The sequence below is a fragment of the Lissotriton vulgaris genome, chromosome 7 (genome assembly GCF_964263255.1).
Source record: "Lissotriton vulgaris chromosome 7, aLisVul1.2, whole genome shotgun sequence".
NCBI lineage: Eukaryota > Metazoa > Chordata > Amphibia > Caudata > Salamandridae > Lissotriton > Lissotriton vulgaris.
Genome location: NC_141695.1, coordinates 1773792621 through 1773805258, shown reverse-complemented (window position 1 = coordinate 1773805258; position 12638 = coordinate 1773792621). Strand labels below are relative to the sequence as shown.

General features: G+C 46.6%; 1 protein-coding gene across 2 annotated transcripts in view; it reads left to right on the top strand.

Annotated features, from left to right (window-relative positions):
- The window catches only part of BCAM (basal cell adhesion molecule (Lutheran blood group)), a 261260-nt gene that overhangs the window by 228767 nt on the left and 19855 nt on the right, over window positions 1-12638 (top strand). The window contains exons 12-14 of one of the 2 annotated variants that reach the window (XM_086933146.1): window positions 5124-5262; window positions 8344-8379; window positions 8575-8595. In XM_086933146.1, coding sequence (XP_086789272.1) covers window positions 5124-5262; window positions 8344-8379; window positions 8575-8595 — 196 coding nt within the window. The remainder of the gene's footprint in view (window positions 1-5123; window positions 5263-8343; window positions 8380-8574; window positions 8596-12638) is intronic. The other variant, XM_086933147.1, reaches the window with a different exon arrangement.

Below are 12638 nucleotides of genomic sequence, written 5' to 3'. Positions count from 1 at the left end.
CTGATCGCGAACAAGGAAAAAGTCTCGCTGGGATGTAATTTTGCTTGCTCGCAGTCGCCAACTTGACGTTGAGGACTGCGAGCAAGCAAAAAATGACCAATGCACTACGCTACACTACGCTTGTTTACTGTGCTACGTGCTGTTCTCGTAGTGCGAAGTAGCGCAAACGTCGCAAACTACGCAAGTGTACCGTAGTGCTTTGCCCAGGGTTAGTCTAGAGCCTGTCTGTGCTGTGAGAGTTCAGGACCCCCCCCCCTCCTCTGACTCCAGATCCTGTCTCTGCTATGAGATTTCAGGACCTATCTCTGCTACGAGTGGCTGCAAGCCCAGTGAAGATTGCTGCTGCAAGTGAGAGCCTGTGCTGTGGTGCGTTGACCTTGGTGTTAGCGCTGCTTCTCACTGACTGGTGATGTATAAGGTTACTTGCCTCACACTTTAGAGGATGTTAAGTTGAAGAGGATGCAAACATGTTGGGGCATCTAGAAAGGAAGCCCATAGTGATTTGAAGACATTGTGACTCAGACAGCAAGAGCAGCTGGTGGCACAATATGGTGTGGTGGAAGGAGGTCTGAGTCCTACCACCACAGAGTTGGAGGGACAGCAGGGTGTGGTATGAAGGAGATGGTGGTAGTGAAGGGAACGGACATCTGAGGTCTTGCTGTCTGCATACGCAGTGACAAGGCCTTCGTACTGTCAGCAGAGGTGACCTGAAGCCTGACCATTTGAAAGATTGAGGTGAGAATTAAAATCTGTAATTGTATGGCGCACCCACACTTGCTGAGGTAAAGTGTATGAACGAGGGGATGATGGCATATCTTTGATGTGGCATCCATGTTTTCCGAAAGACAAGTCCCCTATAGTAGTGTGCATTTATTACTCGTTGCCTGTGAGGGATTTGTTGAGGCTGTAAAGTAGCAGATAGGAGGAGAGTTTTCTACCATCTGTGTGAAATGGTTTCGTCGAGAGGATGAATTGGGTATTGAAATAAAATGCTGCGCTTGTAATAGAGATCTTGGCAGACTGAATTTGACACCACATGTTTGGAAGTTCAAACAACTTTTGAATTAGTGTTAGACAGGATTGAAGCAAAAAGAACAATTGATGGACAGCCTGCTGAACAATGTCAAACATTCACCCCAGTACAGAGATGTAGGCCTAAATCCATTATGTTTTTGCTTCCCATGCCATTCCAGTTTAAACCCAGCCATGGGCAAATAGTCTTGCCCCTGTTCCCCATAGAAACAGTCCAGCCTGAACTGCCAGTGAAGGAAGTGACCCACTGAGGACCACCCAGGTCACCACAGACTACCTCTCAGCCAGCCGTACCAAATGAAGAGTCGAAGAGACAGTGGAGAATATACACCAATAACTGTTTATTTGTATACACTCAGAGCGGAGCCCCGTCTGCACAATAATTTGAGAGAGCTACACCTGCTATGCGCTGGCACGAACAGTTCTTTATAGCAAAACAAAACTCTGCAAAGCGCATTTTTGACTTTCTGTCAATAGTTCAAGATAATCAAGCAATACAGGATATTCAATGTCGGAGAATTTTTGAGGTTGTAGGACTCCCCTGGCATGGCCGGGCGTTTAAACACTTTCCTAAGGTAATAAGCCTGTTCTAGAATGTGCTCTTGTCCTAGTTGACAAAAGAGCCAAAGGAAGGGCATCTGGCCATCTCAACCCTGTTGTTTCCTGATTATTTTTGCCAATTTCGGTTTGAGCGTACAATTGTACTTCTCAACCAAACCCTCTGACTGTGGGTGATTGGCAGCAGGAAATTTCTGTTTAATATGCAAACCGTTTGGAAAAAGGGGACCCCTATATACTAATAGTAATACACTTGCTATACATAGGGAAACTAATCAGTTTGAGAAAGGTCTATAGTCAAGTGAAAGAACAAAACCTTTAAAGCACTATGTGTACTGACCACCATTTGTAATTGTGGTAGTCACTGTCGAAAGTAAGTAAACTCACCACCCAAAAAGACAATTATATTAAATTATTTACTTTATTCATTCCAAAAAATTATATATTTTTTCTTTTTCATAGAGATGTTCCTTCTTTATATGACAATAGTGTTATATACATATATATCTTTTTTTCATTTTATATATTCATTTATCATATGACTGGTTTGTAGTTCATAAGCATATAAAATTTAAAACCATTTACAAACAAACATTAGACATAAAACAAGACAAGTGATATAGGCAATCGGCAAGGTAGTTCACTAACGCGCGTTTCGGCCAATTAGCCTTCCTCAGGTGGCCGTGTATTGCACTAGAAATATTGAAAACAATGTGGGTGAGAGTTAGACACTCATAAATACTAAATACATGTAACACATTTAATTCTGTACAGTGACAGACAACACTCTGTGTGCAATATATTAAAAAGCCATTATTAACAGTCAATAGATATAATACATTTGGTTATAATAGACACATGCAAGACAGTTTCTAATGTATTACGTAATGCAACATATTCAATTACATATTGATAAACAATTTAAGGAGATCCACAAAAAACTGTTCCTTTACAAAACATCTAAGGCTATATCCATATACTATACATCATTGCCTCCATTACACACACGTATATATACAGCAATAGTATAGATTAAACAGTAGATGGTTATGTCAGTAAGCCATTATCATTCACATTTAAAAAAAGGGAAGGGTCTCTCTCTGCTTTGGGACCACTGAATTGACCCAGCTTACTATGCCGACAGCAATATATCACAATTATCATTTCGTCATGTCAGTAAGCCATTTTCATTCATAATTTTAAAGGATAGGGTCTCTTTGCTTTAGGACCACCGAATTAACCCAACCTACTATGCTGACAGCAATATGTCACAATTATCATTTCAAAAGAGTGAAGTCTCTCATTATAGAGTAACACATTGCTTTAAAACCAACAATTTGCACCACTTGCTATGCAGTCACCAATTTGTCACAGGTATTAGCACGAGAACGCATAAAGGGTCTCTAGAGTCTTTATCGATGTGCCAAGATGTATACTTACGGGGACAAAAATATCCAAACCGTATGTTAGCAGAGAAGATCTGCTAGATGCCACCCCTCATTTCTTGAAGATAAAACTGAAAAGAGAAGAGGGAAAGAAAAATAGAAAAAAGACAAGGATATATATAACTAACTGGTAGGGTTATGTTTGTTCGTTTAAGAAGACACTATTTTCAGGAAGATTACACATAACTAATGCACCTCAGTATGACATCATAAGAGGAACAATCTGAATAGTTGAGCTATATATAGTTAGATACACACATATACTATCATAATTCAGACAAGTTATGCGGTAGGTTTTAAAATTTATATGCTTATGAACTACAAACCAGTCATATGACAAATGAATATATAAAATGAAAAAAAGATATACATGTATATAACACTAATGTCATATAAAGAAGGAATATCTCTATGAAAAAGAAAAAAAATATATATATTTTTTGAATGAATAAAGTAAATAATGTAATAAAATTGTCTTTTTGGGTGGTGAGTTTACTTACTTTCGACAGTGACTACCACAATTACAAATGGTGGTCAGTACACATAGTGCTTTAAAGGTTTTGTACTTTCACTTGACTATAGACCCTTCTCAAACTAATATGCAAACCTTTACATATTAATCTGTCCATGTTGTATCTTAGTGTCCAGGAACTCTCTTACTGCCCACAATTATGTGCAACCCCAAATGCATATTGGCTGTCCGTATAGATATTGGCAACCAAACCTTCACTCCGTTCACAAGCTCGCATAAAGGCAATGAGTTCTGCTGCCTGGACGAACTCATAGAAGACCGGTGATGTCTCAACTACTGTGCGCAATATAGTGATAGCATAAGCTGCAGTTATGGTGCCATCTGATAATTGAAACCAAGAGCCATCAGTACATAGTTCTCCTTTGGGTTCAGAGAAGGGAACATCAGTCAAGTCTAACCATCCTTTTGTCTCTTCCTCTGTTCAGAAACTACAGTCATACTTATCGACTGCATCGTTTTCAGAAGAGAGGGATAGTAATGTGGCTGGATTCAGAGCGGCACATCTTGTAATTGTAAGATGCTTAGCAAACAATGTCAATTCATAACCAGTAAGACATGCACTGGTGAGGTGCTGTGTCCTGTTTTTATTCAAAAGTGTATCCACAGCATGGGGTACCACAACTGTGAGGTCAGTATCGAATAAGACTCCAGACGATTGTCTTATTAAAGTGGCCACAGCTGTGACCCCTCGCACACAGCTCGGGAGGGCTCTTGCGACAGGATCAAGCACAGCGGACAAATAAGTGCAAGGTCTCTGTCTATCAGAAAATCTTTGAGTCAAGACAGAAAGAGCACAACCAGCCATCTCTTGGACGTAGAGCACAAAAGGTTTCCTGTAATCAGATGTACCTATCACTGTAGCAGAGCAAAGAGCAGCTTTTAATTGTTCAAAAGAGTGTTGACAATCAGGGGTCTAAGGCAAAGGCTCATGCACGTCTTTTGTTGTTAATCCAAGCAGAGGTTTGATTAATAAAAAACATCATTAGGAATCCACTGTCGACAGTAGGAAGTAATGCCTATAAAAGTGCTCACATCTTTTTGAGTTTGCAGAGGAGGCATTTTAGTGATAGTAGTGATGCGTTCTGGTGTTAACCTTCTACCCTCCTTCGACAGTAGGTGACCAAAATAGGTGACCTCCTGTGGACAATAATGAAACTTTGAAAGAGAGACCTTATGTCCTCTACCTGTGCATCATATTGACACTCCTTGGGCTCTTTGTTACTTCTATATCTATGTGCACCCTGTTTGCACTCTGTGGACTCTTTGTTACTTTTGTATTTCTCTGTGCAGCCTGCTTGTACTCTGACTCTACGCCTGCCTCCTTGGGTGCAACCTACCTGCACACCTTTTACTCTGTTATTCCTGCCTTTCTCTGTGAATCCTACCTACATTCCCTGGACTCATTGTTACTCCTGTTTGTACGCTGCCTGACCTGCTTAGACTCTTTATTACTCCTGTTTGCACCCTGCCTGTACTCCCTGGACTCCTTGCTACTCCTGTGTGCGCACTGCCTGTACTGATTACATTCCACATTTGAAAGTTAATCCTCTTTCCAGCCCTCAGTGACCAGCTCAGGGAACAAGCTGATGAGCGAAGTCACTCTGCTTGTCACTCAAAAGCTCATCGAGTCTGAGATCTCCTGCAGCGCCAGCAACAGCTTTGGGACTTCTAAGCGCACCTTCCAGCTCAGTATTGGTGAGTGTCAATGACCCTTACGTTTTCATGTGTGCTAATGGTGCATGTGGGCCAAGCTGGAGATAAATAGACTGCTGATAGTGCATGCAGTCCACACTGGGGGTTAATAGAGTGATGATGGTGCGTGTGGGCCATGCTGGGGGTAAATATTGTACTGATGGTGCATGTGTGGCACACAGGGGGCAAATAGGGTGCTGATGGTGCATGTGTGGCACACAGGAGGTAAATAAGGTGCTGATGGTGCATGTGTGCACACTGGAGGTAAATAAATAGAATGCTGATGGTGCATGCAGTCCACACTGGGGGTAAATAGAGTTATGATGGTCCGTGTGGGCCATGCTGGGGGTAAATATGGTACTGATGGTGCATGTGTGGCACACAGGGGGCAAATAGGGTGCTGATGGTGCATGTGTGGCACACAGGAGGTAAATAAATAGAATGCTGATGGTGAATGTGTAAACACAAGGAGCTGATGGACGGTGCACTGAAACATTTCATACACTCACCCCCAGTCATAGATCTGGGTAAATTCATCATCGTTCTTTAGATCACTTCGCCACCCCAGTTCAGACCCAGCTATATGCAAATCAGTCTTGACCCTGTGCCTCATGGGAACAGTCAGCCTAATCTGCCAGGCCAGGTCCTTCCTGGACTGGAAACAAGCATCCTGGGACCAGTTTCGGTGTAACACCCCTCATCAGCCAGGGTAGCTTGAATCCAGTGGCAAAGTGAAGAAGGGACCCGGGTGTGGTATGCTGGAGATAAATAAATAGTGGTGATGGTGCATGTCTGGCACACTGGGGGTAAATAAATGGAGTACTGATGGTGCATGTGTGGAAAGTTTGCCACTGTGCTGACAAAACGCATAGAGGTGAAAACTGGCCTGTGCAATTGCTGACATTAATGTACGGGACATTGATGATGTATGTGTTGAGGGATTAAGAAGTATTTGTAGTGTACTGAGTGAATGTGTGGGATGTGGCTGCTGTACCTATTGTGTACTGACGAATGTGTGCGGTACGGATGGTGTACTTGTGGTGCACTGACAATGTGTGGGGAGCTGATGTATGTGTGGTGTGCTGACTGTGTGGGGTGCTGATGTATGTATGTGTGGTGTGCTGACTGAGTGGGGTGCTGATGGTCCATGTGTAGTGTGCTGACAATGTGTGCAGTACGGATGGTGTACTTGTGGTGCACTGACCATGTGTGGGGTGCTGATGGTGTATGTGTAGTGCCTTGACAATCTGTGGGGTGTGGATTATATATGTGAAGTGTGCTGACAATGTGTGGGGTGTTGATGATGTATGTTTAGTGCACTGACATGTGGGGTGCACCTGGGACACGTGCAGTACACTGAAAATCTCTGGGGTACTGATGGTCCATGTGTAACTGTGCTGACTGTGTGGGGTGCTGATGATGTATGTGTAGTGCACTGACAATGTGTGCGGTATGGATGAATGTGTAGTGAGCTCCCAAATATATTAGGGGTGACGGTGCATGTGTAATGTGGTCACAATATAGTCTGCTGATGGTGCATATTTGAGGCTTAATTTAGAGTTTGCTGCCTGATACATTCAGAGTGTGGCTGACGGCGTTTACTCTGGATGGCTGAGGTGTATCGAGTTTGGTGGGCGAAGTTTGCTCTGTCGGAATGGCTAAGGTATCCTGAGTGCCCTCCACCCCCATGTTTAGAGTTTGGTGGACAGCGTTTACTCTGTGGTGATGGCTGAGGTACCCCGAGGGACCACCTCCGCCCCCCACATTTAGAGTTTGGTGGATGGAGTTTTCTCTGTCGAGATAGCGAGGTATTCCGAGGGACGTCCACGCACCACATTTAGAGCTGCCAGTGACCCTGCGGATAACTCTCTACATTGAAAGGCACCTTGTTCCTGTCAATGAAGGAAAAGGTTGATGGATGGTACTGTCAGCCATTACGCATAGATGCTAGACTTTTCAAAAGTGTTTTTCTGTTAAAATACAAACCACTAAAGCAGGGTTTGTTTCTGAAAAACAAGTATTTTTGCTCTGCAATGAATGACCTTGTTCGAGCAGGCACTACCTCATGCCCTGTTGTGCCGTGAACCCCACCCACCAAACCTTACCCACCAGATAAAGGGGTTAGATCATCCAGACTGGGGTTTTCTTGGCAGATCATACGTTCACACCCTTGGCAGGGAGGTTAGGGTTAGCATCATAGGAGTATACCAGATTGTTATATTCTTTCATAGATATGCATATATAACCTGTATCAACAAGATGTTGGAACTCATGGATTTCTTTTCTGCGTTGACTTCATTATAACTCTGGTCTGCTTCTGTCTATTAATCATTGCAGCCTATATCTTCTATGCAAGAATCACTATGGTTCAATAAACATTAAAAATGCCTGTGACTGAGCGAAAGTTTGAAGTCTGTCACCACGGTCATGCTCGGTGATTGCCAGAAATATTTGCTTCCTGTTCAGGTTTAGGGGGGCTAACAGTGGCCCTGCGAGCTAGCTGGTCCAAGGGACAATATATCCTGCCGAGGGCATGGAGTCAGTCTGGCACCATCCTCAGTTTATGTTGTTCACAAAAGCGCAGTTCTTACTGATTAGTGGAAACTACACGACATGGCGCCCAACGTGGGGAATTTGACAATGAGACATACTCCTGCTTGTGTGTAGAGGACAGACAATAAATGCATGGTGCAGTGATGGACACGTGTGGTGTACCGACAGTGCAGATGGCAGATACTCCTGTTTGTTTGTAGTGGACAGACAATGAATATATCTGGCGGTGATGGGGCAAGTGTGGGATACTGATGATGTAGAAGGGATGTTCTCCTGCTTTTGTGTAGTGGAAAGACTATGAATGTATATGGCGGTGATGGGGCATGTGTAGGACAAGCCTCTCAATTATGATGGGTCCAAGAAGCTTACTGAGTTTGTTTTCTGACTCACTGATGCTGTTGGGTAAAGCACACTGATGCCCTTGCTTGGCGCTGTGCCACTGAACAGTGCAAAAACATAAATGAAAGTTGAGTGTCCTCTTGGTGCTGGTTGCCAGCCCTCATGTCTGCCATCTTGTTCCTCTCTCTGCAGTTCCCACGACGGTTGCATCCACTGTTTCCACCGCAGGTAAGAGGCTGACCCACCGTCCATGCATCATGTTGTGTGTACCTCTGCAGACTGGGGTTTTAATGGGCTTAATGGTGAAACGTCACAGCAAAGCTGCAGGTTCATATGTGGGACTGAGACATTTTAGTTGTATTTTTTGAGGTTGCAGAATTTAATCATAACCATAGATTTTTATTTTATTCATGCTGCATGTAGCTGACCCAGTTCTTGGAACAAGTGAGTATCGATGGGTGTCTAAGTGCATGGGGAGAGAGCTTCTCACCTCCCTCCTTCCTGTGGGGGAGGATGACTGCGCCCTCAGCTCTGGGAAGCAACTCGCTTTATCGGTCTCTTTCTCTCTCTGTCTCTCTCCTCTCGAAGTGGTCGGTGAAGCTGGTAATGGGGCTCATGGGCGTCTCATTTCTGTGGTAAACGATCTGTCACTCCCTCTCTTCACTCGGGGTGGACTCTTCCACTCTGAAAGGAGTCTGCCACTTGCTGTGGGAAGTCCTTCCTCCAAGCTGTGTATTGTCTTTTAGAAGGGGTCTCTCTCTGCCTTTCCTTGGTATCAGAAGGCTGCCTTTTATCACAAGGTGAAGGTATATCTCACTGCCCTCTTTAAACTTTTCGAAAAACCTCTCTCACTGCCCTACCCATTAAAAATAAAGTCCCCGCTCACTGCCCTATTATCACTCTGTAAAGATGTCTTTCACCTCATCTTCCACAATTCACTGGCCGAGCTACTCTATGGCAGGCCTGCCATACTGCCCTCTGCCCTCTCACTGACCTCTAGACTCTACAGGATGTCATGTCACTCTGCCCTCTCACTGACCTCTCTACTCTACAGGATGTCATGTCACTCTGCCCTCTCACTGACCTCTCTACTCTACAGGATGTCATGTCACTCTGCCCTCTCACTGACCTCTCTACTCTACAGGATGTCCTGTGATATGCCCTCTGCCCTCTCACTGGCCTCTCTACTCTACAGGATGCCATGTCACTCTGCCCTCTCACTGACCTCTCTACTCTACAGGATGTCATGTCACTCTGCCCTCTCACTGACCTCTCTACTCTACAGGATGTCCTGTGATATGCCCTCTGCCCTCTCACTGGCCTCTCTACTCTACAGGATGTCATGTCACTCTGCCCTCTCACTGTCCTCTCTTCTCTACAGGATGTCATGTCACTCTGCCCTCTGCACTCTCACTGGCCTCTCTTCTCTACAGGATGTCATGTCACTCTGCCCTCTCACTGGCCTCTCTTCTCTACAGGATGTCATGTCACTCTGCCCTCTCACTGACCTCTCTACTCTACAGGATGTCATGTCACTCTGCCCTCTCACTGGCCTCTCTTCTCTACAGGATGTCATGTCACTCTGCCCTCTCACTGACCTCTCTACTCTACAGGATGTCATGTCACTCTGCCCTCTCACTGGCCCCTCTTCTCTACAGGATGTCATGTCACTCCGCACTCTGCCCTCTCACTGGTCTCTCTACTCTACAGGATGCCATGTCACTCTGCCCTCTCACTGGCCTCTCTACTCTACAGGATGTCTGTCATACTGCCCTCTCCACTCTCACTGACCTCTACTCTATGGCAGGCCTGTAATACTGCCCTCTCACTGGCCTCTCTTCTCTACAGGATGTCATGTCACTCTTCCCTCTGCACTCTCACTGGCCTCTCTTCTCTACAAGATGTCATGTCACTCTGCCCTCTCACTGGCCTCTCTTCTCTACAGGATGTCATGTCACTCCGCCCTCTGCCCTCTCACTTGCCTCTCTACTCTACAGGATGTCATGTCACTCTGCCCTCTGCACTCTCACTGCCCTCTCTTCTCTACAGCATGTCATGTCACTCCGCCCTCTGCCCTCTCACTTGCCTCTCTACTCTACAGGATGTCATGTTACTCCGCCCTCTGCCCTCTCACTGACCTCTCTACTCTATAGGATGTCATGTCACTCTGCCCTCTCACTGACCTCTCTTCTCTACAGGATGTCATGTCACTCTGCCCTCTCACTGACCTCTCTACTCTACAGGATGTCATGTCACTCCGCCCTCTCACTGCCCTCTCTACTCTACAGGATGTCATGTCACTCTGCCCTCTCACTGACCTCTCTACTCTACAGGATGCCTGTCATACTGCCCTCTCACTGGCCTCTCAACTCTACAGGATGTCTGTCATACTTCCCTCTCACTGGCCTCTCTTCTCTACAGGATGTCTGTCATACTGCCCTCTCACTGCCCTCTCTTCTCTACAGGATGTCATGTCACTCTGCCCTCTCACTGGCCTCTCTTCTCTACAGGATGTCATGTCACTCTGCCCTCTCACTGACCTCTCTACTCTACAGGATGCCATGTCACTCTGCCCTCTCACTGGCCTCTCTACTCTACAGGATGTCTGTCATACTGCCCTCTCACTGGCCTCTCTTCTCTACAGGATGTCATGTCACTCCGCCCTCTGCCCTCTCTCTGGCCTCTCTTCTCTACAGGATGTCATGTCACTCTGCCCTCTCACTGACCTCTCTTCTCTACAGGATGTCTGTCATACTGCCCTCTCACTGGCCTCTCTTCTCTACAGGATGCTATGTCACTCTGCCCTATCACTGGCCTCTCTTCTCTACAGGATGTCATGTCACTCTGCCCTCTGCCCTCTCACTGGCCTCTCTTCTCTACAGGATGTCATATCACTGCCCTCTCACTGACCTCACTACCCTACAGGATGCCATGTCACTCTGCCCTCTCACTGGCCTCTCTTCTCTACAGGATGGCATGTCACTCCGCCCTCTCACTGACCTCTCTACTCTACAGGATGTCATGTCACTCCGCCCTCTCACTGACCTCTCTACTCTACAGGATGTCATGTCACTCCGCCCTCTCACTGACCTCTCTACTCTACAGGATGTCATGTCACTCCGCCCTCTCACTGACCTCTCTACTCTACAGGATGTCATGTCACTCTGCCCTCTCACTGGCCTCTCTTCTCTACAGGATGTCATGTCACTCTGCCCTCTCACTGGCCTCTCTACTCTACAGGATGTCTGTCATACTGCCCTCTCACTGGCCTCTCTTCTCTACAGGATGCTATGTCACTCTGCCCTATCACTGGCCTCTCTTCTCTACAGGATGTCACGTCACTCTGCCCTCTGCCCTCTCACTGGCCTCTCTTCTCTACAGGATGTCATGTCACTCTGCCCTCTCACTGGCCTCTCTTCTCTACAGGATGTCATGTCACTCTACCCTCTGCCCTCTCACTTGCCTCTCTTCTCTACAGGATGTCATGTCACTCTGCCCTCTCACTGGCCTCTCTTCTCTACAGGATGGCATGTCACTCCGCCCTCTCACTTGCCTCTCTACTCTACAGGATGTCATGTCACTCTGCCCTCTCACTGGCCTCTCTACTCTACAGGATGTCATGTCACTCTGCCCTCTCACTTGCCTCTCTACTCTACAGGATGTCATGTTACTCTGCCCTCTCTACTCTACAGGATGCCATGTCACTCTGCCCTATCACTGGCCTCTCTTCTCTATAGGATGTCATGTCACTCTGCCCTCTCACTGGCCTCTCTACTTTACAGGATGCCTGTCATACTGCCCTCTGCCCTCTCACTGACCTCTACTCTATGGCAGGCCTGTAATACTGCCCTCCCACTGGCCTCTGTAATCTACAGGAAGTCTAGTCATACTGATGTCTGCACACTCAGGGAAGTAGTCTCACTGGTCTCACACACCATGAGAAGTCCTCTCTCACTGCCCTCTCATACCATGGTTAAGCGTCTCTCACTGCCCACTCTAGGGAATGCACGGACAGCAGGCCTCCCTCATTCCGGGTAGTTCTATGCATAGAACTCCTGCTCAGACAAGCTGCCCCTTGCCAGGAGGTCTCACCCTGTCTCCTCTGCTCAGACAAGCTGCCCCTTGCCAGGAGGTCTCACCCTGTCTCCTCTGCTCAGACAAGCTGCCCCTTGCCGTGAGGTCCCACCCTGTCTCCTCTGCTCAGACAAGCTGTCCCTTGCCAGGAGGTCCCACCCTGTCTCCTCTGCTCAGACAAGCTGCCCCTTGCCGTGAGGTCCCACCCTGTCTCCTCTGCTCAGACAAGCTGCCCCTTGCCGTGAGGTCCCACCCTGTCTCCTCTGCTCAGACAAGCTGTCCCTTGCTAGGAGCTCCCACCCTGTCTCCTCTGCTCAGACAAGCTGCCCCTTGCCGTGAGGTCCCACCCTGTCTCCTCGGCTCAGACAGGCTGTCCCTTGCCGTGAGTTCCCACCCTGTCTCCTCGGCTCAGA